Source organism: Erigeron canadensis, chromosome 2 (assembly GCF_010389155.1).
Source record: "Erigeron canadensis isolate Cc75 chromosome 2, C_canadensis_v1, whole genome shotgun sequence".
NCBI lineage: Eukaryota > Viridiplantae > Streptophyta > Magnoliopsida > Asterales > Asteraceae > Erigeron > Erigeron canadensis.
The window spans coordinates 43,035,277-43,060,611 of NC_057762.1; the positions used below are offsets into that span (position 1 = coordinate 43,035,277).

The 25,335-nt window shown below is 33.7% G+C and overlaps 6 protein-coding genes across 6 annotated transcripts; 3 read left to right on the forward strand and 3 right to left on the reverse strand.

The window, feature by feature from the left end:
• The first annotated feature begins 1,792 nt into the window (after positions 1 to 1,792).
• LOC122587204 (elongation factor 1-delta-like) lies at positions 1,793 to 3,759 on the forward strand. The gene is made up of 8 exons (XM_043759306.1): positions 1,793 to 1,879; positions 2,165 to 2,263; positions 2,340 to 2,456; positions 2,590 to 2,683; positions 2,813 to 2,933; positions 3,075 to 3,188; positions 3,311 to 3,472; positions 3,578 to 3,759. Coding segments are annotated over exons 2-8 (693 nt in total). The 5' UTR covers positions 1,793 to 1,879; positions 2,165 to 2,180; the 3' UTR covers positions 3,580 to 3,759.
• Positions 3,760 to 7,097: 3,338 nt separating this feature from the next.
• LOC122589082 (UPF0235 protein At5g63440) lies at positions 7,098 to 9,636 on the forward strand. Its single transcript, XM_043761326.1, has 7 exons — positions 7,098 to 7,295; positions 7,954 to 8,068; positions 8,192 to 8,345; positions 8,591 to 8,687; positions 8,782 to 8,870; positions 8,958 to 9,026; positions 9,435 to 9,636. Exons 1-7 carry the CDS (start codon positions 7,181 to 7,183, stop codon positions 9,492 to 9,494), a joined length of 699 nt encoding a protein of 232 aa, XP_043617261.1. The 5' UTR covers positions 7,098 to 7,180; the 3' UTR covers positions 9,495 to 9,636.
• A 1,048-nt stretch (positions 9,637 to 10,684) lies between these two features.
• On the reverse strand, positions 10,685 to 12,429 carry LOC122587135 (60S ribosomal protein L17-2-like). Its single transcript, XM_043759224.1, has 7 exons — positions 12,305 to 12,429; positions 12,175 to 12,211; positions 11,990 to 12,030; positions 11,434 to 11,664; positions 11,244 to 11,346; positions 11,018 to 11,085; positions 10,685 to 10,915 (listed from the first exon to the last, which is right to left on the reverse strand). Exons 1-7 carry the CDS (start codon positions 12,305 to 12,307, stop codon positions 10,871 to 10,873), a joined length of 528 nt encoding a protein of 175 aa, XP_043615159.1. The 5' UTR covers positions 12,308 to 12,429; the 3' UTR covers positions 10,685 to 10,870.
• Positions 12,430 to 13,986: 1,557 nt separating this feature from the next.
• Positions 13,987 to 17,205, reverse strand: LOC122588310. Its single transcript, XM_043760424.1, has 6 exons — positions 17,116 to 17,205; positions 15,820 to 15,884; positions 15,485 to 15,601; positions 14,887 to 14,948; positions 14,557 to 14,657; positions 13,987 to 14,451 (listed from the first exon to the last, which is right to left on the reverse strand). The coding sequence occupies exons 1-6, from the start codon at positions 17,203 to 17,205 to the stop codon at positions 14,413 to 14,415; spliced, it is 474 nt and encodes a 157-aa protein (XP_043616359.1). The 3' UTR covers positions 13,987 to 14,412.
• Positions 17,206 to 18,423: 1,218 nt separating this feature from the next.
• On the forward strand, positions 18,424 to 21,169 carry LOC122590050 (SNF1-related protein kinase regulatory subunit gamma-1-like). The gene is made up of 6 exons (XM_043762385.1): positions 18,424 to 18,589; positions 19,140 to 19,312; positions 19,434 to 19,649; positions 19,748 to 20,023; positions 20,111 to 20,274; positions 20,710 to 21,169. Exons 1-6 carry the CDS (start codon positions 18,424 to 18,426, stop codon positions 21,005 to 21,007), a joined length of 1,293 nt encoding a protein of 430 aa, XP_043618320.1. The 3' UTR covers positions 21,008 to 21,169.
• Positions 21,170 to 21,869: 700 nt separating this feature from the next.
• On the reverse strand, positions 21,870 to 24,264 carry LOC122589962 (exocyst complex component EXO70B1). The gene has a single exon (XM_043762291.1). The coding sequence runs from the start codon at positions 24,100 to 24,102 to the stop codon at positions 22,135 to 22,137; it is 1,968 nt and encodes a 655-aa protein (XP_043618226.1). The 5' UTR covers positions 24,103 to 24,264; the 3' UTR covers positions 21,870 to 22,134.
• Between the last annotated feature and the right edge of the window lie 1,071 nt (positions 24,265 to 25,335).

Here is a 25,335-nt window from a genome sequence, read left to right on the forward strand (position 1 = left end):
GATAAGCTTGAATGTTTATGACTCAAAAGTATTAAATATATAATATTTTGGTTAATGTATTAGGATAATTAACTTATATTTTGTTTATAAAGACGTTGCATATATAATTATACGATATTATGTATTATATAGAGTAAAAGGAAAAGTGAATAGAAGGTTGTCTGACACCTAAGCTTAAGTGTGGAACATCTCACAAACAACTTTTTTAAATTTTTTAGATTAACGAATAACTGATTGGGCCCCCATTAATTTTATAGATTAAAGAAATAATATGTGAGTGTTTCACACCTAAGCTTAACATCCCACTATATAAAAATGTCATGACTTTTACGAGTTGAGTCAAGTCACGTTCTGAATCATGAGTTAAAAAATCATGTTTTCGAGTAGAGTTAAAAGTTACGAATCGACAACTATGCTTTTAGGAATGAAAAACACCTTATATTTTCTAGAAGACTAGATGGATGTCCACACGATGCAGCGGTGATCGTGCTAGCGACGACATCAGTGATGGCAGTGACACCGTGGCGGTGGTGGTGGCGTGGTAGTGATTATAAATTAATTGATGTAAGAGGGGTTAATATGATTATTTAAAGGTTGGAGGTTCTATGTTGTAAATTATTTTATTAAGAGTATTATAGGTATATAGATGAAGATGTTTAATTTAGTGAATAATAAAAAAGGATAATATAATCATTTTAAAATCTTAATTATTTAATCGGGGGAGAAGTAGTTTGCTTTATATAAATTTAAATGTTAAAAAAGACAAAAAAAAAAAAAAAGGTTAGTATAGATATAGATATCTTAATCTATACTATAAGACAGTTGAACTAATAATTTATTAACCAATCAAATCGCTTAATTTTATCAAATTGACTCTCGCGTATGTCATCATTTAGATTAACTATAAATTAAAAATCCTAATAATCATTATCCAAATATATTTTTATATTGATATTTATATTAATTTGTAGAAAAAGTCTCATTAATTTACACTTTTTTTGTTTTCCATTAATAATTTACACTTTTTAACCCTAAATACTTAATTTATATTTATTTTTAGCCATCAATTTGAGAAGTTTTTTCTTAAATTTTAAAAAAAGGTTACAAAAAGTATTTATATTTAATTTTTTTAAAGTTACAATTGTTACTCAAATCTAAAGTTCTAATTATTATCAAACAGTATGAAAACAATCTTAATTGTTATCTAATTATCATAAGATATTGATTGAAAATAAACATATTCATGTTATGGGTCGTATCATGATCAAACACATATACTTGAATGTCAAGTACATGATCACAAGTATGTTTATATATTAATTCTTAATAATTTTTCATAATAATATCACATTATGAGTACAATTGGTTTCAAAAAATTATATAATAGAAAAAATATTGTAGCATGTGCCTTGTGGAATGACTGCGACAAACAATCCTATCAATATGTATCGGTTAATAATGACAGTGACGAACATGTAGTTATTGTACTACAACTTGCAAAGTATAACACTTAGAATTGTATATCTTCAAAATGATAAGTTTTTATGGATTAAATGTATGAATATTTAATATTGATAATATCGTAAACCCGTGTCCAGTGTCGGACACGGGTCTAAAATCTAGTAGATAGATTAAAAATAGAAGATTAAATGCAGCTTAAAGTTTTTAAAACTTGTTTGATTAAAGAATTACGAGTGAAAGTAGTAATCGAATAGAAAGGGGTCGAGAGTAATTAGGCATATTACTTGGGTTATACTTGTAAAATAATAATGAAATTTTAACCCCCTCGTAGCGTTGCTATAAATCATGTCTAGGGTTTCAGTTGAATGTGTTTGACTCAGCCGACTTCCCCAACTCTCTTCCGATCTCTTTGAATCAGGTAACCTCATCTTTTCTATTTTGCTATTTGCTTCATTATATGATTTTTGTACATAAATATATTTATACTTTTCTGATCTGTATCTATATTATATTACTACAAGTTTTCTGCTCACTTCCAAATACAGTGGTTGATTAATTGTTGACAAATCATAGTTATAAATCTTAGTTTTTGTATATTTCATAAAAGGGAAATAGAGAACTTTATGTTGATATAATATCCAAAATAAGATACAATATTTATAACACTATATATAGGTTTATTGATTTATATGTCTCATTTTAGGAGAGAATAATTAGCAATGGCACCCACATTCTATGTTGGTTCGGAAGCTGGTCTCAAGAAGCTCGATGACTACCTTTTGTCTCGTAGTTACATCACTGGGTTAGTTTGCCTTGTTTTTTTTTTTTTTTTATATTCTTTGTGTGTTGTGGAGTAGTTGACATTTGTTGTTTTTTAGATACCAAGCTTCTAAGGATGATCTTGCCGTTCACGCCGCCTTCCCTAAACCTCCGTCGGCACAATACGTGAATGTTTCTCGTTGGTTTAACCATATCGAGGCACTTTTGAGAATTTCGTAAGTTTTGGATTCGTAGCTGTTTTTTTTATTGTACACCATGTTGAGTATTTATATAAGTAGTGGCGCTCTGTTATTATTACTATTGTTATTGTTATTGTTGGCGGTTTTTGAACGATTCTGCTTGTTGCAGTGGTGTATCTGCTGAAGGAAGTGGTGTTACTGTTGAGGGCTCTGCTTCTTTCCCAGAAGAGGCTGTTGCAACTCCTCCAGCTGCTGAAACCAAGGCAAGTTCGGTACTTTTGTCTTGCGATTTCTATGTGCATCAGGATCCTGGTTCTTTCGTTGATAGTACTTTATAGTTTTTGACCATTATATTCATTAATGGAAAATGTGTTTTGATGTATGTTCTTCAGGCTGCAGCGGATGAGGATGATGACAGTGATGTTGATCTCTTCGGTGAAGAGACTGAGGAGGAAAAGAAGGCTGCTGAAGATCGCGCAGCTGCGTTGAAGGCATCCGGAAAGAAGAAAGAATGTGAGTTTTGTCTTTGATGCGTTGCTAACTTTTATCTACCTTATTAACTTACGCAATACCCGTTTTGCCCATTATTTTATTTTTTTTGAAATTTACTGACATTGGCTTTGTTTGCTTCTCTGTTTGTGTTTATATTATCAGCTGGCAAGTCTTCAGTTTTGATGGATGTTAAGCCTTGGGATGATGAGACCGACATGGTAAAGCTTGAGGAGGCTGTAAGAAGCGTCCATCTTGATGGTTTGCTTTGGGGTGCATGTAAGTTTGTCTTACCTTTTCAATTAAAATCATAATGTTGTTGCTTTAATGTATAAATCCTGGAAGAAAATGAGAATCAGTATTGTTGTTAGATGATTAAGTATAATTTTTATAATTTGCAGCAAAATTGGTACCAGTTGGATATGGTATTAAGAAGCTCCAGATCATGCTCACCATTGTTGATGACTTGGTGTCTGTTGACACACTCATTGAAGAGAGACTTTGTGAGGAACCAATCAACGAGTATGTTCAGAGCTGTGATATTGTTGCTTTCAACAAGATCTGTAAGTTCCACACATAGACAATCTGTTCTTCAAGTTTTCCATTTCTTATGATCTGTTTCTCATCCTTTTCCTTCAATTCTCTGATAACTGTTTTTGCAATTTCAGAGTTCATCAATGTTGTATGGGTTGCTGCTGTGGCGCATGATGGTTCCTATGTGCTATGTTCAATGTTTTCTATTTTAATGTATCCTCCATCTAATGGAAAACCCGTTTGTCAGCATTATTATTCCAGTTTTGACTATTATGTACTTGATGTTTTTGCAGTAATACTGGAATTTCTTTGAGTACAATTTGTTTTAAAATATCTATGCAATCCAAAATTCGGCAATTTTCAGTCCGTTTACAAATAGGCAAATTTGGTATGTGGTATCGAGTGAGTAAAAAATTAAAAGTAGGCTCAAAGGGTGTCCCAAAAAATACAAACACAACCATTGAAATAGGATTGTGGTGAATAGTAAAGTAACTCTCTAATGACTTGTATGAGTTTTGAGTTCTAGAACCGGCAACCTTACCCTGTGAAAGGTAGATAGAGTTCTGCATTTTGGTTAGAAAAGGATCTCCAATCTTGGGCATGAGGATCAAAGTCATGACATTTTACTTCAAAGGCAAAGACTCCAATAATTGATCTAACCCAGTTAGATCAACAACCATTATAGTGAACAGTGATTAATTCATTTTTGCAAAATCTTGTTAAATTTGCAATCAACAAAAACGCTTCATATAGTGAATGGTGATTTATTCAATTGAAATCATTCGTTTTCTTCCCTGGCAATATGTTTTGATCATTTGTTAATGATGTTCCTAAATTTTGTTTGTTAATTCTGTCCATTAAGTTTGTTAATGTCGTTCCTTAAATCCGTTTGTTAAGGTTGTTGGTTACGTTCGTTTAATAATATTGTGCTTTCATGGCATCCTGGTTTTCAGCCATATGTTGGATGTTATAAAAACATGACCATTCGAAACTTAAAAAGCCCTCAAAGTAGGCTAGAGTCATACCAAAATTATAAAATAAGACCACATCAAGGTCAAATTTGAGGGTAAATAGCTAGTTAAAGCTTCTACTATGACTTTTTAACCTACTTATGTCTTTTTGATTGAGTCTTATCCTTTAAGGTAATAAATCGCCAAAAATAAGAAAAAGTTAAAATTAGTAAGATGAGATCTGGTCTTAAAAACATACATTTTTTGTGTTTCTTAAGTGGCTATAACTTCTTGTGTATATTGTTTAGGTAAAATCTAAAAATAGGTAATGTTAGCATGTGATTAAAACTTTCAAAATAAATAAGACTTACTTAAAATGGATGTGTTTTAGTAGGTCAAATACGAGTCCCAAAGCAGCCCGTTGGAACTTTTTGTTGGATTTTCAAATGAGTTTAAAAGGTCGGAATATATTGTATACGTATGTAATTATAAACATACTTATGTCTATGTCGATAAAGAGCTCAAATAACAAAATTGTCATTTTTTTATCGGGTCTTACCATGTAAAAGCCCCCCCCCCCCAAAAAAAAAAAAAAAAAAAAGAAAAGAAAAGAAAAAGTTAGAATTAGTAAGACCAGATCTGGTCTTTAAAAATGCATTTTTTACGGAATCTATTGTATACGTATGTAATCATAAACATACTTATATGTTGATAAGTAGTGCAAATAACAAAATTGTCATTATTCGATCGGGTCATTTTGATAAGCATGTGATTAGGGCTTTCAAATGATATAAGACTTACTTAAAACGAGTGTGTTTTAGTGGATTAAATCTGAGTCTTAAAGCAGCCCGTTGGATCTTTTTTTTTTAGATTTTCAAATGAGTTTAAAAGGTCAGAATTTATTGTATATGTATGTAATCATAAACATACTTATGTCTATGTTGATAAAAAGTTCAAATAACAAAATTATCATTTTTCGATTGAGTTTACCGTGTAAAGGTAATAAACCCCTAAAAATAAAGAAAAGTTAGAATTTGTAAGTAAGACCAAATCTGGTTTTAAGGAAATGCATTTTTTGCGGTTTTAAGTTGCTGTATCTTCTTGTGTATATTTTTTTAGTAAAATCTAAAAATAGGTATTGTCATCATGTGATTAGGACTTTCAAAATACTTAAGACTTAATTAAAACGAGGGTGTTTTAGTGGGTAAAATACGAGTCCCAAAGCAATCTGTTAGAGTTTTCCACGATAAGACCCGGCCTGAAAAAGACAATTTTGTTATTTGTAGTCTTTTATAACATAAACATAACTATATTTATGATTACACACGTATTTAATAGATTCCGACCTTTTAATAACTCTAATAAACAACTATTGGTAAAGTAAAGTAAATGTGGCACAAATTAAACTTTAAAGTAGCTATTTTGATACCAAAATTAAAGAGTAAAACCAGAAAGAGTAATACCAGGTCTTACCTTTTAAGGTTCAAGTTAAATCTTAAACCTTTAATTATTTTTATAAGAGAAAAATGAATATGGGTTGTTATGTACCCAAATTTATCTTTCACATACCAATATTTTAATATTTTGAATAAATGTTTGGTCTCCATAATTTTTATGGTTTAAAAAAAAGATATATGAGGTGTTTTTCCATCCAACTTAGGTGCTTAAATTTCTCATGTTCTTTCACCTTTTTTATAAGGGATTAATCACGGGGAGACCAACGTACTTTCTCATTTGTACACGGTTGTCCATTATACTTTTTTATTGATGAGGTTTACACACATACTTTTCTTTTTTGTACACGGTTGACCAATATTACCGATTATCATAGGTAAACCGGTCAACTTTGGGTCAACCGTGTACAAAAAAAAAGTATGTGGGTAAACCTCATCAATAAAAAGTATGATGAGCAACCGTGTACAAATGGAAAAGTACGTTGATCTTTTCGTGATTAATCAAAAAAAATAAGTAGTGATGTATGGCTAAAAAAAATATCTTATGGATGATCCCGCATACTTAATACATGCGAATCTTTCTTATTAAAAAAGGAATAACAACCAAATATTTCATACGAAACCCAAAATACAAAAATTTTGAACATTTTGACGTTGTAGATATTGCATATCATTGCAACCCAATAATAATAAATGTTGGTGTCCGACCTCAAAACTTGTTTTTTCTTTGTAACGAGGTCTTAAGACTCGTGCGTTGTACGTCCGAGATGAATTATATTATTTTCGTTTTTAACGTGTGGTTTAAAAATGATCTATATTAAAACGATGTTGAGTTGTGTGTAAGTGTATAGTTATAAGATGGACATAATTATGAAGATAGAATGTAAGGAAACAATTGACAATATAATATATAGTTGTGTTGATTAAAAAGTACATGTTTACGAACGTTGATTAAAATTGGATTAATCACGAGAAGACCGACTTACTTATTCATTTGTACACGGTTGCCTATTATATTTTTTTATTGATAAGGTTTACCCACATACTTTTTTTTTTACACGGTTGACCCAAAGTTGATCGGTTTACCTGTGATAGTCGGTAATATTGGTCAACCGTGTACAAAAAAGAAAAGTATATGGGTAAACCTCATCAATAAAAAAATATAATGGTCAACCGTGTACAAATAGAAAACTACATTGGTCTTCCCGTGATTAATATTTTTTTTTATAAATAAAGTATACAACAGAAAACCCAAACAGCCTGATATTTGAATTGGCTGTTCCTAAACTTCCATATCTGAACAGGCTTGACCGGAGCTGGCTGATTATCAAATATGCCGAAGAGAACGACTCACACGTATTCAAGCGAGGATGCATTACCAGATGGCCCTGATTCCGATCTCTTCGTTTATTACTGCAAACACTGTAGTGTTCATGTCCTCATTACCGGTATATACAAATAACACAACCACCTCTCTCTTTTGTATATTTTACTTTAATTAAAAGTTAGCCTAAAAATCATCTCTTTTTAGGAGGATTTATCATTATTATTACGTATATAGTATTCTGTATATAACTATAATGAAATCAAACCTTAAATCAACCTCATATAATAGTTTATTATGCCCTAGGTTTATTTCAATTGGATAATTTGTGTTTGCTTGATGCTTAGTTAGTTAGTTAGTTAGCTAGCTAGTTATATTATGTTTTTCCTTTTTGTTTGGTCGATAGCACGAGAGGCGGCTTCCATTGTTACTTAGTAGCCTAGTTGGAGAAAGTCGGGCTGATAACTGACTTTTCATAGGTCATTCCTGCTTGGGGAGAATTTAGAGTTCTCGGTTTTCTTACCTAGCGCCCCCAAGTATATTTTATTAGCACAAAACCTAGCAATTCGTTTAGTTTTTTTTGTTTTGTAAGATCAATATAAATACATATTGAAGATGTAATTTTTAATGTGTAACATTTCAAACTCTTTTGTTCTTATTTTGAATTTTTGTTAGTTATTAGTGCCGTATATGTAATGCAGTGCAGGGTTTATATTTACTTATTTTATGTGTTACTTTGTCGTGTCTACATATATTTTGCCTTTGCTGAAGTATGGTTGTAGATACTCAATTGCAGAAGATGCCTAAACGAAAAACTGACAAGGCATACGTTCTGGATAAGAAGAAGCATCTTACAAGGTTGAACATAAATGAGGCAGGCAAAATTCTCCTAAAGCGGTAAGCTTTTTAAGTTCTATTTGGTGTTTTGGAAAATGGTTACGGCTTGATTTACATCTTTAGTGCACTTTCTGGAGAATGTATATTGCTTTGTTGGGACAAATAACAGAGATTTCATTGCAGGGGTGAAGGGAAATTAGAAAAGCAGTTTCGCATGAATTGTATGGGGTGTGGACTGTTCGTTTGCTACCGCTCTGAAGAAGACTTGGAATCTGCCTCTTTCTTATATGTTGTTGATGGTGCACTTAGTACAATTGCTGCAGAAACTAACCCCCAGGTAAACTCCCCAAGCCCACAACAGTCATACTCTTCCATTTTTACGTGTCTTCAGTCGAGCTCGTTAGACTTTTGCCTGAATGTGTTGATGTGAATTAGCGGTGGACAACCTTAACAGATTATCCCTTCTCTTGTTCTATAAATGATATAGTTTAGGAAAGTGGGACTTACTACACATCTTCATCAAACCTGTGTAAATGCAAGAGGAAGTGTTCTTATACTACCGTGATTTGTTTAATGCTGCAGGATGCTCCTGTACCACCATGCATTTCGCAGTTAGAAGGAGGACTTGTTCAAGTGGCTATAGAAGTCGAAGACCGTGCCCAACGTTCAGCAGTTACAAGTAAATTACTCGTATATTTCATCTGCTACCTTTTCCCATCTTATACTCTTATGTGATGTCTCTGACTTTACCTTTGCCTCCAAACCTTTTTCAGGAGTTAATGCTGATGATGTTAGAGTCACTGTGGCTGCACCTGCAGCTCGTGGTGAAGCTAACAATGAACTTTTGGAGTTTATGGGCAAGGTTTGTTCCTTTCCTTTCCCTTACCCGTCCCTAATACTTAATTCATTTGAATGGTTTAGCCGATTATATTTTTGGTATTTCCTCCAGGTTTTAGGTTTGAGACTAAGTCAGATGACCCTCCAAAGAGGGTGGAATAGCAAGTCTAAACTACTCGTGGTAAGTTGAAACATTATAATCCACAATCCTTGGAATGAATTTTCTCTGAGATCCTTCAGGAATTTCTGCCACACCTCTGTGGAAATTTAATATCATACATATAACTTATGCAATCACTTAGTACCATTTTGTCCGAGATGACAAAAGAAACAGAACTATCTGATGTAGGATATTTTTCGCAACTAGTTTTGTTTGTTAAGTTCTTTTTTAATGGCTAAAACACTAATACATCCTTGTCCAATTGGGACTTGAACTCACAATCCCGTTGTTTCACTTGTTTGTTCAGCGTATATAAATGTCCGTTGCTACTAGTTTTGATTAATATGCTCTTGTACCTGATATGCTTCCATGAAAGCTGGTTGACACTTAACAGACTGTCTTATTTATTATTTATGCATCTTGGAGCAGGTGGAAGATTTGACAACTAGACAGGTATACGAGAAACTGCTTGAAGCCGTGCAGCCTTGAAGTATCTCTCTGTACACTTTCAGGAATATTGAATTGTCTTGCTTCTTCGTTTGTAATTGGCACTGATAATTTCTTAACTTTCCTCCTTTTCGCCAGAAATATAAATTTTTCAGGGGAATCACTAGTATGCTTCTTTTCCTTACTCTCGGTTGCTCGGTTGCTTCATTGCTTCATATTTAAGTCGGTGACAAGTTTTCTTGTCTTTAGACTTTGATTTTTTAATGCTGACTACCAAATATAATCAAATTGATAATTTCTAGTTAGATTCACAACCATATACAGTTAGTTCTAGACAGGGGTTTTGTTCTTGTATTGTCATCGAGGAAAACTACTTGTATATTCAAAGATTAGATTAATAGATTTAACAGGACAGTGAGAGCTGCAACAGTATAACTTCAATCTCATTTTATCCATCTAGTGTGTGTATCCTTTTTGCCTCTATTTTTTGTTGTGCAAAATGGAGATGTTCATTATGGATCACAATCTGATTGAGAACTAGCTTGGAAGTTTTGAGATGTTTTCCTGTGCCAGTGTGACTTACAACAATCTCTTCTTGATTGTGAGTCGTTTGTAAGATGGTATAAACATGCGCTTAGGAAGAGACCTATGGTTATTGCATTGTATGTCAGCAAGAGCTGCTTCAGTATAGGTTAACTCTTTAGCCATTATTTCTTTCACCTTTTTGTGTTACTATATGGATTAAAATCCAACTGAGAACTAACTTTGAAGATCTTAAATTTTATCAAAAGTCTCACAACAATCTCTTCTAGACTTCGAGTCAATCATAAATGATGTAACACATGGTACAACTCCATTTTAAACAAGAGCTTAAACGATGAAAACAAAAACTTATAATCACAATACTTGACTAAGCTTATTAGACAATACCAACTTCAATCACATTCTCTCGAGTAGAACCGCTTGTGTATCTTCATGAACGCAGATATTTCTCTTCAAACATTTAAAAGATGAGAAAGAGGGCTGCTTAACTAAAAATCATTCTCAAAATACTGGAAATACAAAAGAAACTACAATGCATCAAAGTTACCCAGAGAGCTAATGACTTCAGCAAAGATCATGCCACTGGAAGGAGTCTAAACAAAGATAAGATGTAAAGGACTTGTAGCCATGAATGACTACAGTAAATAGACATTAACATACTTTACTAAGCCCTAAACCAAAATTGGCTATTTAAGTCTGAAGAGTCGCATTCAATATTTTAAATTCATAAACCACAAGCTTCTCATGATAGAACATAAGAAAGAAATATTTCAGAATGCAAAATACACGGTTTCAAGACAATAAATGAAAACAAAAACATATTCCTTTCTACCAGCAAGCTATAACTCCCACTCAACACGATGTACACACCGCCTTTAAGCTTGGTTCTTCTTGGTTCTAGGTGCCAACTGACTCTCAACCTGCAACATCACCCACAAATAGATCACAGTTAGCTACAAAACTTGGCCACAATTGCTTGCCATTAAACAGTAACTTTAATAATAACGAACTAATGAACTCACCTCCTTTTTCACGGGCTCCTCTTTCTCAGACAATGTGAGTTCAATGTGACAAGGAGAGGACATGTAAGCTGCACAGGAACAGAAATTCCATTAATCATCCAACAACAAAGAACACCCATGTTAACCTGAACTATATCAAATGAACTTGTCATTCAACCAAGCCAAAACAAAAGCAAGCAACGTGGGTATTCAAGGAAGGAACAGAGTTGAAAGGAACAAAACTCACGGTTGATTCTTCCATGAGCACGGTAGGTGCGACGTCTCTGTTTCTGTGCTTGGTTTACCTGGATGTGAGAGATGTGAAGAGCATCGACATCCAACCCTTTAACCTATGATAGTTCATAGGTAAGCATAAATTATCGGCAGTATAAATAAAAACGACTTAAATTGAAATAATTATAGTTTTGAATACATACTTCTGCGTTACTCTCAGCATTTTTCAACAGATCCAAGATAAACTTGGCAGACTTAGCAGGCCAACGTCCTTGTCCATTGGAATGACGGTTCTTTGCTTGGGCAGTACGTCCAACTCCACGACAAAAACGGGTAAATGGGATGGCTTGCTTATGGGCAAGAACATCCTCCAGGTAACTCTTGGCCTTAATCAAAGACATCTTACGTAGAGCATGGGCGGTCTCACGAGTATTCTAAATAACAAACAGTTTATCAGAACATAAACAAACAGATACAAGCCTCATTAAAACACACATATAAGTGCAATTTAAAATATCAAAGCCCATGTGCATTGAAACAGAGCCTTATGAGAACAACTAGTAAATTCTTCAAGTTATGTCAAGTAAAATGATTTGAAACCATAGCTTACAATACAATCAGATTTTGTAACAAAAAACAAAGCTTGCTAGTTACATCGACAGACATATATAAATACAAGACAATTTCATGTTAAAATGGGGGGAAAAAAACAAGGCAAGATATTTCATATAATAAACAAAATTAATGAAGAAAATATACCTTGAAATGGCACCTGAGATCAGATCCTCTTGCTTTGCAAGCTGATGATAACAAAAATTAACAATCAATCAATTAGCATATCTATAAATTCCCTAAAATTAATTATCTCAATAACAGATTTAGAAGTAACATATGTTTAGTAAGTTTTTTTCTTAAATAAAAAAATAGAAGAAGAAAAAGCATACATTTGGTTGGGTTTTCTGGTTCCTTGGAGTACTTTACCTGATATCATTAAAATTAAATTATTAATAATCATATACAAGTAATACAACAACAACCTAAATGGGAGAGATAGAAAGGTAGCTGTAAACAAACCATGGCTGCTGACGGTGATGGAGTATGGTGTGTTTGTTTGTGTTCTTCGGAGGCCGCCCCAACAATCAAATGGGAGCTATTAGGGTTTCGAAATAGATATATGTAGATGTAACTATAACCCCTTCTTCTTAATACTGGATTGGGTTAGATTGGGCCTTATTTCAAGGTTTATATTGGGCCTTTTGTATAAAACATTGCAAGTTTTGCAACGTTAGAAGATTTTGTTTGCCCAAGTTTCTTCTAAAAGATAATTATTCTAATGATATATCAACCAATCACAATTTTTGATTTGTTAAAAATTATTTTTACTTCAATTTTGACTTTTGATAGCATAATTATAGATTAATGAAAGTGAGCCGCACACAAACTTTAATTATTAATTAAATTAATAGTTGTAAATAAAGTGAAAATCAAGGGCTCGGCTTTTGTTGGTTGAGTTTTTCTCGTGTTTTTGATCACTGTAATTGACACAAGTTTTTTCACATTTTTTTCGTAGTCTTAACAGTTATGTTGCAGGATGAGTCTATAATAAATGTTTCGTTTTTCCCCCTAGATTACTTATAGTTGTACTTTTTAAGTTACTAATGACTTGTTATTACAATAGAAATTATAAGTCTTAATTGAGTTTACATTATTTTGTTTTTCTTTTTATAACTAATCACATTTTTAATTCTTTAATGATTGTTAATGAGTAAGTTATTAAATATATATCTCAATAAAAAATTCAAAAGTTTATTTATGTTTCAATTGACGATGATAATCCAATCCAAATAATAATTTATATCCACATTTTGAAAAATACAAATTAAATTACAGATATTTATATATATATATATATATATATATATAAAATGTGTTTTTAAAAATATCAATAATTTGTTCGTTTTTTCTAATATCTTTAAATTGAGTTTATAAGACTTTTCAAGAATCAAAATCCCACTCTCAACTAATAGACTGAAATGAATATTTGCATTTATTTTATAATTTATTTATTTTAAAAAATAGTTATCTTTACGTGTATTTAACACGTGATTGAATTCAGTTTGTAAACTATTTAACATATCATCATTTAATCAAATATTTAAACTAATTTAAAATAAATTTTAGGTTTTCTCGCTGAAAACTTCGTGTAGTAATTCGACAGCAAGAGGTCTAGCATACATTGTCTTAATTGGGCTTGCGCTAGAGAGCACCCTTGAAGTAGAAATGTTTATTTCAAATACCCGATGGGAAAAAACCCTCTACTAATCCGTCTGAAGGCTTTTCAGCCGTTGAGCTAATGTTAAATACAATTTAATTTTTGTTTATTACTACAAATTAGAAAGTCAAGATAACAATATCTTTCTACATAATTAACATACAACCTAATCATAACAACTCGTAACTCAAAAGTTTGAACTGATATTTCAATTCCTTATATGTGCTTGAAAGTTGAAAATATCGATTAGCTAATGAAGCTCGTATATAAAGGCTTTGCCATAGCTAAATAATAGTTTCAAATTTGGTAATGGAGCCTGTGTCTGACATAATAATTCCTTGATTACACCCCCAGGCTGAAGTTCAAATATAAGTTTCGATATTCCTTTTGACCTTTCCACATTTATAAACTCTTTAAAACATATATAACAATTGATATCTTCAAAGAAAGTTGAAAATAGAACTCATTAACACCAAATCCTCCAATAGAATATGATAATTAAGAAAATATCCTTTACAGCCATCAAACTTAAAGTACCCAAAAGTTGATAAGTTAATGTTTTAGACCATCAATGCATAACTATTAAATATGAATGAACTAAACTTGTAGGTTGAGAAATGGTGTCTAAATAACCCACTTCCTAGTGATGGTAACGAACCAAATAACCTACTGTTGAGACCAATCCATACTCCATTCACTACAACCAGTCCTCACACGAACTGCCTTGGGACAACAGCGACCATCTTACCACTATTGAAGACAAGCACAAGCCAAACATCATACAGATACAAAAAAAATGGCCATTATAAATGTGTAAAATCTAACCCCTTGCTGCGTTTACGATCAACCTGTTCCTTCACACAACAATAGCCTATTTTTTAGGTCATAGATGCCGAGGCCAGGAGCATGCTCAATTGAGGGCAGACCTCAAGCGTGCAATTAGTTCAGCCTGCATGTTGCACAAACCCAAAACCCCAATTAAAACAAGACATCTTGTGATACCATGACAATGATTATCAAATAGTCTTTATACTTCAGTATCAAATTTTCTTACCTTCCTCCCACTTATGGAAAGGCCTCTCTCTCTTAAAAATACTCGGATTCTCTCTACAGTCAATGTGTCAAGATTTTCAGGTACATGTGATCTTGGTTCCTCTGCATTATCAAACAAATGTCACTAGATGCTCAAGCAATTACATTAGAATCATAATCCTTGTTAGGTTGGTACTAACATTAACAGATCCAAATGTGTTTAAGCTGATTTTTCCCCTTTATCTTTTGTCCTCTATTATGCTGGTAGCATCTATATTAATCGCAAATGGAACCACATATTATGCATGGAACTCAAAAATCTAATTTAGAATGAGATTCATCTGGTACTCACCTTGAGACTCGGAAGCTGCCCTCTTGGTAGAAGCCCTACCATCCACAGCTCTCTCTGAACCCCTGGATAAATGGGAGAGGAATAAAAGAGCAGAAGATGATAAACAAACATCCACAACAAGGAAACAATGAGATTGTTGGGACTTCTAGCAGAGGTGGCTATTTCAGCCCATTTGAATGGGTTGAGTAGGGTTATATTTTTATTTATTTTTTAAATCTCTAATGGGTCAAAGTGTCAAACATGTAAAATAAAAAAGTATCATCTTAAAGAGAAATGAATCAAATGAGTCAAAATTAACCAAAAGTGTACTTTTGATGTATAAAATGTCCTTCATTGAAATACATTTAACATTTTTGATACACTAATATAGTGACTGTAAATTACACTACAGTAATTGACACATTGTCATTAAAAAATTTGATTTTTTTTGCTCAAAAAGGGTTTCGGGGCAATCTAATTTGACTTGTACCAAAAAGTATCAGTTTCAACCCACAACCCTCTTTTGCACTTTCTGACTTGTTTTGCAAACAGATACCCAATAATGAAATCAGGAATCAAACTTTCCATCTTCTTTTAAACAAACAAATTAATAATATACCGCTTTCTCGAGCCCCTTTTTGTTGCCACACCTTTTCCACTTGAGCCAGCTTTAGTTTGTTGTTTAAGCACTAAAGATCTAATAAGTATGTTCATCTGATCCGTTTTTATTAGTTTTCTGGATGATACAGAAAATAGTCAAATACAACTAGTCAAATTTCAAGTTAATATTTAAAATGGTTGCATTTTCAAATAACAAGCTTACAAACCATGAAAACAATGTATGAGGCAATGCCACAGGTAAAAATAATGTCCACAACTTTGATTACAACTTCAACATAGTAATTTAGTCTAACAATACATTTCTCATTAAATAATTCACATGTTTGTAAAGACAAAACACCTCGAAAGTTACCTGGGGGTGATGTATCATGATCTGTGACATAGACACGCGACCCACCCTGCATCAGTACATATAATGTATACATGAATTTTATTCTTTTGAAATGCATAAATGGTGAAAACCAAAGAGTAACTCATGTTCAGTAAACGGGGAAAAGAACAAGAGTTCCCTGTTGGAGTTTCTCAGGGAAGGTGAGTCTTTGACTAAGATAAACGTAGTCTGGTCAAGGTATCCTCGTGACCGTTCTGAACCTTTTCCTTAGACACCCCCAATATGTTTATCTGGTAAAGTTCGAACTGGAGGCCCCTTATGAGAATATCAGGATGCCTGACCAAATGTTGCCTCAGGGGAGGCCTGGAGGGGGGGGGGGGGGGGGGGGGGGGGGGGGCAAACCCGACCTCCGGCCAAGGCACATGTTTGAAGGGGGCACAAAATTGATAAATTTTTTCTACATATATTGCATATGTATAAGTATAATGTGTTGATTCCAATAACTAGTTAATGACTGAATTATAAATACTATGAATTTGTTATTGTTATAAAGTATCATTTATATATATATAAAAAGTTGCTTATATAATTGAATTAGAGCTAAGGACATATTTTTCCCCCGACTCGGCCTGAGCACGAGTGCATTCTTGAGTTTTATTTTGAAGAGATAAGAAAAAAAAAGGTAAGAAACTTTTAGTTTTTGTATTCTTTGAGTTTTTGTTTTAAAAGAAAGGGAAGGGAAAGAAAGGGAAAAATATGATGTTTTGATCCCAAAACTTTCTTGCCAAAAGTGGCAAGATTTGGAAAGAAAAGTGGTGAAATTATTATTATACCCTTCAAACTTATATAAAGGTTTTAATTACTACAAGGCTATAAATGTAAAATTGTATATTTTTATCCTTTCTTTTCCTTCCCTTGTAACTCAAGAATACATTTAACTATCAACTTTCTTTTCTTTTTTTTCAACTCGAGGATGCCTCTTTTTTATGTAATTATCTATCCTTTCTTCCCCTATCCAATCTTCTCTTTTCTTTTATTTTAATAAAAACTCGATAATACAGTTAAGTTTGGGCCGCGACTGTGTTGCCTATTCGGGCATAATCTTAACATCAAAACCTTAATAAAGAGTATCCAGTGGCACTTGAACATAAAACACAGCTTAATATGGGGAAAAAAAGGTTCCACCAAATTGAACTAATCTATGTTTTCTTGTCACTTTGACAAAAATATATATAAAGAAAACAATTACAAAAAAGATATAAAAAAAATACATAAGAATTTAGGGTTGAATAAGATACCAGATTGGTAGAAATAACAGAGGATGAGAAAAAGCCTTTGGATGGAAGATCAGACAGAAGGTTGCAACATTCTTTATCCATCGCCCCCATTATTCCATTATAATTATTACGATACATATCTTACTTTCTCTCGATGATCAAATTTTTAATTTTTTTTTTAACAAAATTGAAAGACGAGGGAAAGGGTTACTAAAAAGCCCATGTAATCTATAGGACTACACTACTACTTACTATGTTTGGCTTAGATTAGTTTAGCATGTTTGCTAGTGTTTTACCCAAAAATTTAATTACAATCACAAGGGATGACAAAGACAAACATAGGGTTTTTCCATTCGAAAATTTATAACGGTCCATAATTAACATCTTGTTGTGTAAAATATGAGCAAAGTTTTACCATTAAGTTATATAACAATTGAAAGCTCGAAAAAAAGTTAAGTCTATTTAGGTTTATCTTCGACAAGGTTATATATTTTGTACCTTATTTCTAGTTTTTTTTCTTGTTAAAACAACGAATTATTACTTATCGATTAAATACTCAATATGACATCTAATAGACAGGATTATAAGCCAAATTATAAGTCACAAAATGCAGATCTTATCCATAACAAGCCAAACCGAAATACGATAACATAACATAAGCTAAGCCAAATACTGCCTTGATAGGATGAAATATAGATGATCAAACAGACCAAGTAGATTAAATTGCTTCTTGGTTGGTCGGGTTGGTTTATTTAGTTTTAGTAATTTGGCCAAATTTGATTTTTAACTATTCCGGTTTGGTAAATTGTTCCAGCTCCATTGATTCAATGGCTTAAGTTTTGGGTTATCTGGATTAATCAAATAACAATTCCTAAACCGAATAACCCAACCCATTAAGCTCCAACCCAGGTAATATTGGGTTATTTGATAAGTAATAAGTACGTGTACGTACAAAATTAGCTCAACATAACTCATTTTAGATTCACGCGTTCTTGAAATATGTATGAGAAGTGTTATGAAAAATAGTACTTGTAAAAGTTAAGATTAATGATTGTCATATAAGAAAGGTTCTTGTGAATATATGAATTGTTAGTATAACTTGTCCTATAAATAACCACTTCTATTAATAGCACAAGTTAAAAGATAAAAATCAGTTTTATTTTTCTAAATTCAATAAATTTCGGATCATGGCTGGTCAATCGTATATCTCGTGAAAAACCTTTGACTCGCATCCTCCATCCACGTGTCACCAACCACATTTTCACATTTCCATTTCACATTTTTGTGCGCGAAAATAACAACAACCCATTTGGAATTGTAGGAAGAAAAATGGCGGAAGAAGGAAGTAGTCCGAAGAGCCCAGAGGCAAAACTCGGGTTAGAAGTGGAAGACCTTTGGGATATACAAGAGCCACAACTTTCTCCCACCGAGAAGCTTAATGCATGTTTCGAAAGCATCCCTGTTTCCCAGTTTCCTCAAGCTTCTGCATCAGAAGGTATTTTTTTTTTATATTTCGGTGTTAATCATATGATCCTAATCAGGTACAATACAATAAAATCTAAAATCAGGAAAACATTGGCCCAATCACAAATATGCATGATTTGAATTAAATGGTGTATACCACCTATCCGAATATGACACCATAACTTAAGAGATCCTTAGTTAGAAATTGTCAGCTCTAACCATAACACCTATGCCTCAAATTGAGATCTTTTGATATGACGACCTCTTGGTTCGACACTCCTAGACCAAAGGCACGCCAGGTTGTAACATGACCAGGAGGCTGGTTGTCAGTGATCTTTGCTTTTGATCCTCGTTCATGTTAATGAGGTTATAGATTAATATAAAACATGTGTCGCCTTTTTCACACAAAATATACTGTATAACATCTGCTATGACCATCCTTGTGCCTTAAAGTTGTGTGTAACTATCATATGTAATACACTTATATACAGATACATAGTTAGTTGGTAATTGTATGTATAGTCGGAAGTTGCTAGACTGAAATGGCGATTTTCTTTCATATGTGTATATCCATTGTTCAGTAATTGAGATTAGATCAGATGCCAGTCTGGGTGAAGCCGTCCAGTTGCTGTCCCAAAATAAACTTCTCAGTGCACCTGTTGTGAATGTTGATGCACCAGAAGATGCTAGTTGGATTGATAGATATCTTGGGATAGTCGAGTTTGCAGGCATTGCCGTTTGGATCTTGCACCAGGTGTGCACACTTGTGTCATCACATTATAGGTTAACTAGATAACTGTGTTTTGAAAATAAAAAATGCTGGGATATGCTGCCTCTTATTAACCAGTTATGTAACTGTTTATTTGGTAATGCAGTCAGAAAAGACAGAGGGGATAGATGTGAAGACTGAGGGTGTAGATGCTGCTGATGTATTTGCTAAAGCTTTACAGGATTCTCAAGGACCTGCTGTAGCAGCAGCAGCCAGTGGAATGTCTTCCCCAAAATATATAAGCTCGCAGCCTGGGTCTCCTAAAACTGCCGGGGACTTTTTTGAATTGTTAACGTCTTCTGATTTCTATAAAAACACTAAGGTTTGCTTCTAAACTTTAAACAAATGAAACGGTATATACTAATTATAAGTTTACCTGATGTGAAAGTCTTTACCTCATCTAAATAATATGTACTATAGGTTAAAAACATCTCAGGAACGTTTCGATGGGCGCCTTTTCTGGCCTTGCAGCCATCTAACTCATTTCTTACCATGCTTCTACTACTATCTAAGTACAGAATGAAGAGTATACCAGTAGTTGATTTAGGGGACAAGAAGATCGAGAATATCATCACCCAATCTGCAGTATTCCATATGTTGGAGGAATGTGCAGATCTTCAGTGGTTCAAAAGCTGGGGATCTAAGAAACTATACGAGCTTGGTCTCCCACTTATGAAACATACTCGGATTATAAAGGTATATGCAACTCCAGACCATAATCGTCCGCATTAAAGTTAACTCTGTTTCTAATATATATATGACATTCCTCACCTGTGTATAAAGGTAGAAGAAGATGAACCAGTTCTGCAGGCATTTAAAATCATGCAGGAGAAGGGAGTTGGTGGGGTGCCTGTTGTTGCTAATGGAGGAAATAAAGCAATTGGTAATATAAGCATCAGGGATGTTCAATACCTACTGATGACCCCCGATATATACAAAGACTACAGGTTGGTAAAAGAGACTTTGCCAATCGTCATTATAGAAAGATATCGAGAGGTGGGCAAATTGGAAGGGTCGGGTAACATGTCAAATACCAGGTTTGGGTTGAAAGTTTAAAAAGGTTGACTTTTGTATCGGTCAATGCAGGTAAGGTTAAATTACTAGCGTATTAATATGATTACAAAAATTATCTGTAACTTTAATAATATTTGAACTTATTTAATGTTTAACACATAGAAACACACTTTGCGAAACCTTCCACTCATATGACCCGTTTCTATTGTTACTTTACCAATTTGACTCATTAGAGATAGAACAAAGTAACAAACTGATCAAATTCAAAAGTAAAATGGGTTAAAATTACCAACTCATAAGTAACAGGATATATAAAAAATGGCAGATTGACAGGTATCTCATAATGAATTTGGGCCTTTTTACTGCAGATCCATCACAGCTAAGAACTTCCTAACAGCTGTTAAAAGCTACTTGGAGGAGAATCACAAGGAATCCCCTTTAATGAGTGGTATGATTACTTGTAAAAAAGATGATACACTTAAAGATGTCATAATGAAGCTTGATTCTATGAAGATTCATCGTATATACGTGGTTGACGAAGAAGAAAACCTCGTAGGGTTGATAACACTGAGAGATATAATTTCAAGGTTAGTACATGAGCCCAGGGGATATTTTGGTGATTTCTTTGACGGTATTTTACCCATCCCTCAAACCTCCCGTGTTTAGTCAAAAAAGACTTGTGATCAATGATAACAGCTCAAGTTTTATTTGTTAGAAAGACCCAGTCAAAAATCTCCTTTGTAAGGATTTTTGTCAAGAAGTATTGTTAATTTGTAAATTTTCTGTTTTCGTATAATCTGGTTTTCATGTAAGTGATGTTAGAATGAATGAAGCTTTTTTACTTGGGTGGATGTAATGCATGAACTGTATCCATGGACCATATCACCTATATGGCTAGTTGGCTACATGAGTTAATGATACTGGGAGTGGGATGACATTAATATATGGGAAGTGGGAAAAAGAGAGTCTCCTAGGAACGAGTAAATCTGCAATTAAGCAGATACTCGACTACTTCATTGGGTTCACAATACAAAACTTCCACTTGTTTATAATTAATTTTCTAAAGTTCTGAAACATCATCCCCAATCAGCTGGGAACTTCACTAGACATATTCACAAGCTACTGGCACACTATAAGATACAAGTAAGATTTGCAAAAGCAATTGTTAAAACATGTAAATATCACAGAACCAATCATAGATCCAGCAATCGATACTTATGGAATTTATACTAGGTAATTCTACAAATTACAAAAGTAGATGCTTCGATTCAGAATTTCAGATACTATGAAATCCCATAATCAAACAAGTACTCATCAAGAACACCAAATTCACGATTCTAGGAAGGCAAAGTATGACTAAAAAAAATGCCCAAAGAGAATAAAAACGAATGCACTAAGCTAGTGGAATGTAACAGGGAAAAGGGTACTATCAACAGTAGTTTGTAACTGAAGCTGTAAAGATACCGACAAGGCGACAAGTTCTTAGCTCCTGATATTGACCAATTAAAACCCCCAATCCAACAACAAATGCCAAAAGATCATCAAATATATCATAACACAATTTTAGGCAATGCATTCATGACAATGAATACATGGACTGTAAGATAAGTTACATATTTAGGAGGATCTAATATACATGCACAAAATTATTACAGTATACTGAGGCGGGTAATTCACTACATTCTACCCAAACCCTGTGACACAAACAACAACATTGATGACGACCAAAACAACAGTTCATGATCGAATCAGGAAATTAAACATACCCGCTAAGGGTTTTGCATGACTGTATACTATGTACCTTTTCTTTTAATGTTGTTCAAAACTGCAGGTCTTCCTTCAAATAGATCCGACAAGTAGTTCTCTAGATCGTCAGGGGTATACTTTACGTATCTTCCGGCGTGTCTTCCGCTGTCTAGTTGACTCCCAAATCTTCCCACAAATGCCCGGTAAGCAGGAAGTACTTTTTCAGATATAGATATTCGAAGTTCTTCACGAAGTTGACCATCGGGGACTCTCCAAAGTGACTGTACCCTGTATATTTCTTCAAAACATGCATTAAAGTTCTTAAATCTATCTTTAAGAACCAACTTAGAAGCACTACTTGATCCCACACCAATCCCGTCATCTTTCAAACACATTAACGCCTTCCCCCATGCCGATCTAAGATAACTTGTGTGCCATTGACGTATCTGACCACGATGTTTGCGTATCCATCGATCCCCCAAAAGGTTTCTGAGCTCAGAGTCTTTAACTTTCTGAACAATATAAAGAATATTGTTCATCAAGAATATGTATCTTAGTGCATTATCGTCATACAATCTTGATTTCTCCTCAAGATTAGCTTCCAAAGAAGTAATCAAGGACAACAATCGACAGGAAATAGGAGACATAGTATCACCACTGTCGATGTCATCAAGTTCTTTAGAACTCAAATCACGATGATCTTGACTATTTGGCAACAAAGTATTCAACGAGTCACTATAATCAACCAACAACTTAAGATAATTCATAACGTAACGAGTCACGGGATGAATCTCACCTCCCTGTAAAGCCCTTCTCGAGTTCTCACCTTTCACATCATTCTCAAACTCAACAAACGTCCCAATCGCCGCTTCACCTAACCCATTGAAAACAACCTTAACTTCCTCACAAACCAACTCCCCAGCTTCATCGGTATACAACATCTCAAAATCACTCACGGCATCCGCAACAACATCGTACATATCAAGAATCCTAAACAACTTCTCAGACGACCTTACCCCAATCGCAACCGCCTCACCAAAATTCAACATCTGCATGACACACCCTTTGGTCGTCTCAACAAAACTAATCTCTTTAATCATCTCCGACTCACTAAACACTTGCTCACATAACCGTTTCTCCCCATACAACAAAACCTTGACCACAATCTTGACCGCTTGGATCCATTTCTTCATTTTCTCATCCAAAACCTTCCACTCGATCCTTTGCACCTCTTCAATACTCAGTCTCTCAACTCCCAAAATCGACAAACACTCGTCCAACACATCTCTTCTCACATTACTATAAACCTGACAACACTCCTTCTCGTAACCGGCCTTAATCATCCTATCGGCAATCGCCTTGAGCTCTCGTGTAGCATCCGTGTGTATCAAATCAACATAAACATCGCCTCCTAAACTTAATCCCCTATCATGAAAGTAAGCACTCCCACTCCCATTCCCATCCCCATCGTTATCATCAACAACAGCATCTCTATCTCTATAACTACTACTAACACTTTCAAAATCATCATCAATTTCAAAGGAAGGGCCTCTACGTATGGATCCGTACAACATATCTATATCTAAACTAACACTACTCTTAATCAACAAATGTAAAAACTCATCTTCAAGTTTAGACATAGCTAACTGGAGAGCGTTTTCAGCTCGGTCAATTATATCGATTTTTTCAGTATTATTATTATTATTATGTGATGATTCAATGTTTAAAGTTTCAGTTAGTTTAATAATAGCATCAACAGCACTTAAATACTCATCGGTATCATCACCGAGATTAGCGGAATCTTGTCGGAGGATGACTTTTTCAGCCGATGTGAAACCGGACTCTTCGTCTCCGATTAAATCGGTGATGTTTGATAAACGGTTATCGAAACTTGATAAGATGAGAATCATGTCTTCTGTTGCTTTATTGTTGACGTTGAGGCTTTTTACGATCTGTTGTGCTGTTGCTAAAACCCTGTCTTGTCCTTCTATTGTTGTTGCTGCTGCTGCCGCCATCAGATTTTTTTTTTTGAGCTCCTTAATTGTGTTTGTGTGTGTGTGAGACAGAAAAATTAAGATTGCGGTTGACCGTCAAATGTTGGGGTGGTGGTTGGCCGGAGAGGAATAGGTGGTGGGATGTTTGAAATTCTTTATTTTAGGAAAGAAGGGGATTTATATATATTAGAAACAAAAAAAAAAAAGTGTTTAGTGATGGAATGGAATGGAATCATGTGGGGCTGTCAGTCAGATTAATGTGGTTTTTTGTTTGGTCTTTCTGTTGTACTCGTATTACTTTTCCATCACACGATTATATTACAACGTGATATCTGGCACGTTGTTTCATTACACCGGGTCCTACGACAAAACCCACGCTAATGGTGATTATATATGTTCCCGTTCACACTGTTTATATGAAAGAGATTTTTTCGTATTCAGATTAGTGGAGATGATTGATTCAAATGTCTACAGCCAAAACGAATATTTGCCTGATTACCGTTGAACTCTAGATATTTTACTCTTTTAAGATGGTTTGAACTTTTTGTTGTAAACAGCCGACTTGTAATTAATTTTATACAGTATGTATTATTAAGTCAACTTTGAACGTAGGGATTATTTGATTAATGGTAACTAGTTAGTTTTAGTTGTCAAATTGACAAATATTCCAAGAAAAGAAAGCCGTGTGATCCATATATATGATGTCATTGTTACCAACTTCTTTTAGAAAAACAACTTTTTCCTTGATCACAAATTGTGGTTGGAAATGTAGATTCTTTTAAAATGTGACATTCACATATTCTCTAACATCATATGATTAGATCATAATATATGAAGAAAAATAGTATAATTAGTTGCTTTTTAGGAAAATTTTATGATATATATATATATGAACAAAGTGCTAGCCACTTGTTTTAAAGTAACCTTTTCTCCTTTTATTTAAATTTTTTTTATCATATAAAAGGTATTTCATATAAAAACTGGGCAAGTGCAATTCTTTTAAGATTTATGGTATGGCTGCTTATAGGATCACCGAAACACTTCACATCAACAAGTTGTTTTCTATATCTTGTATTTATGTATTTTATTAGATTAGATGCATGTAACTTATTTAAGAGAAAAGCCAATAAAAATCTAGCTCTGTTATAGCTTGAAAGTAATGTCACATAAGTTGATGTTCTAATATCCCAGCTACATGACTATGTTTTACCAATTTTTCATATTGACCATCTCCAATAGTTTCGGTTTGTTGGC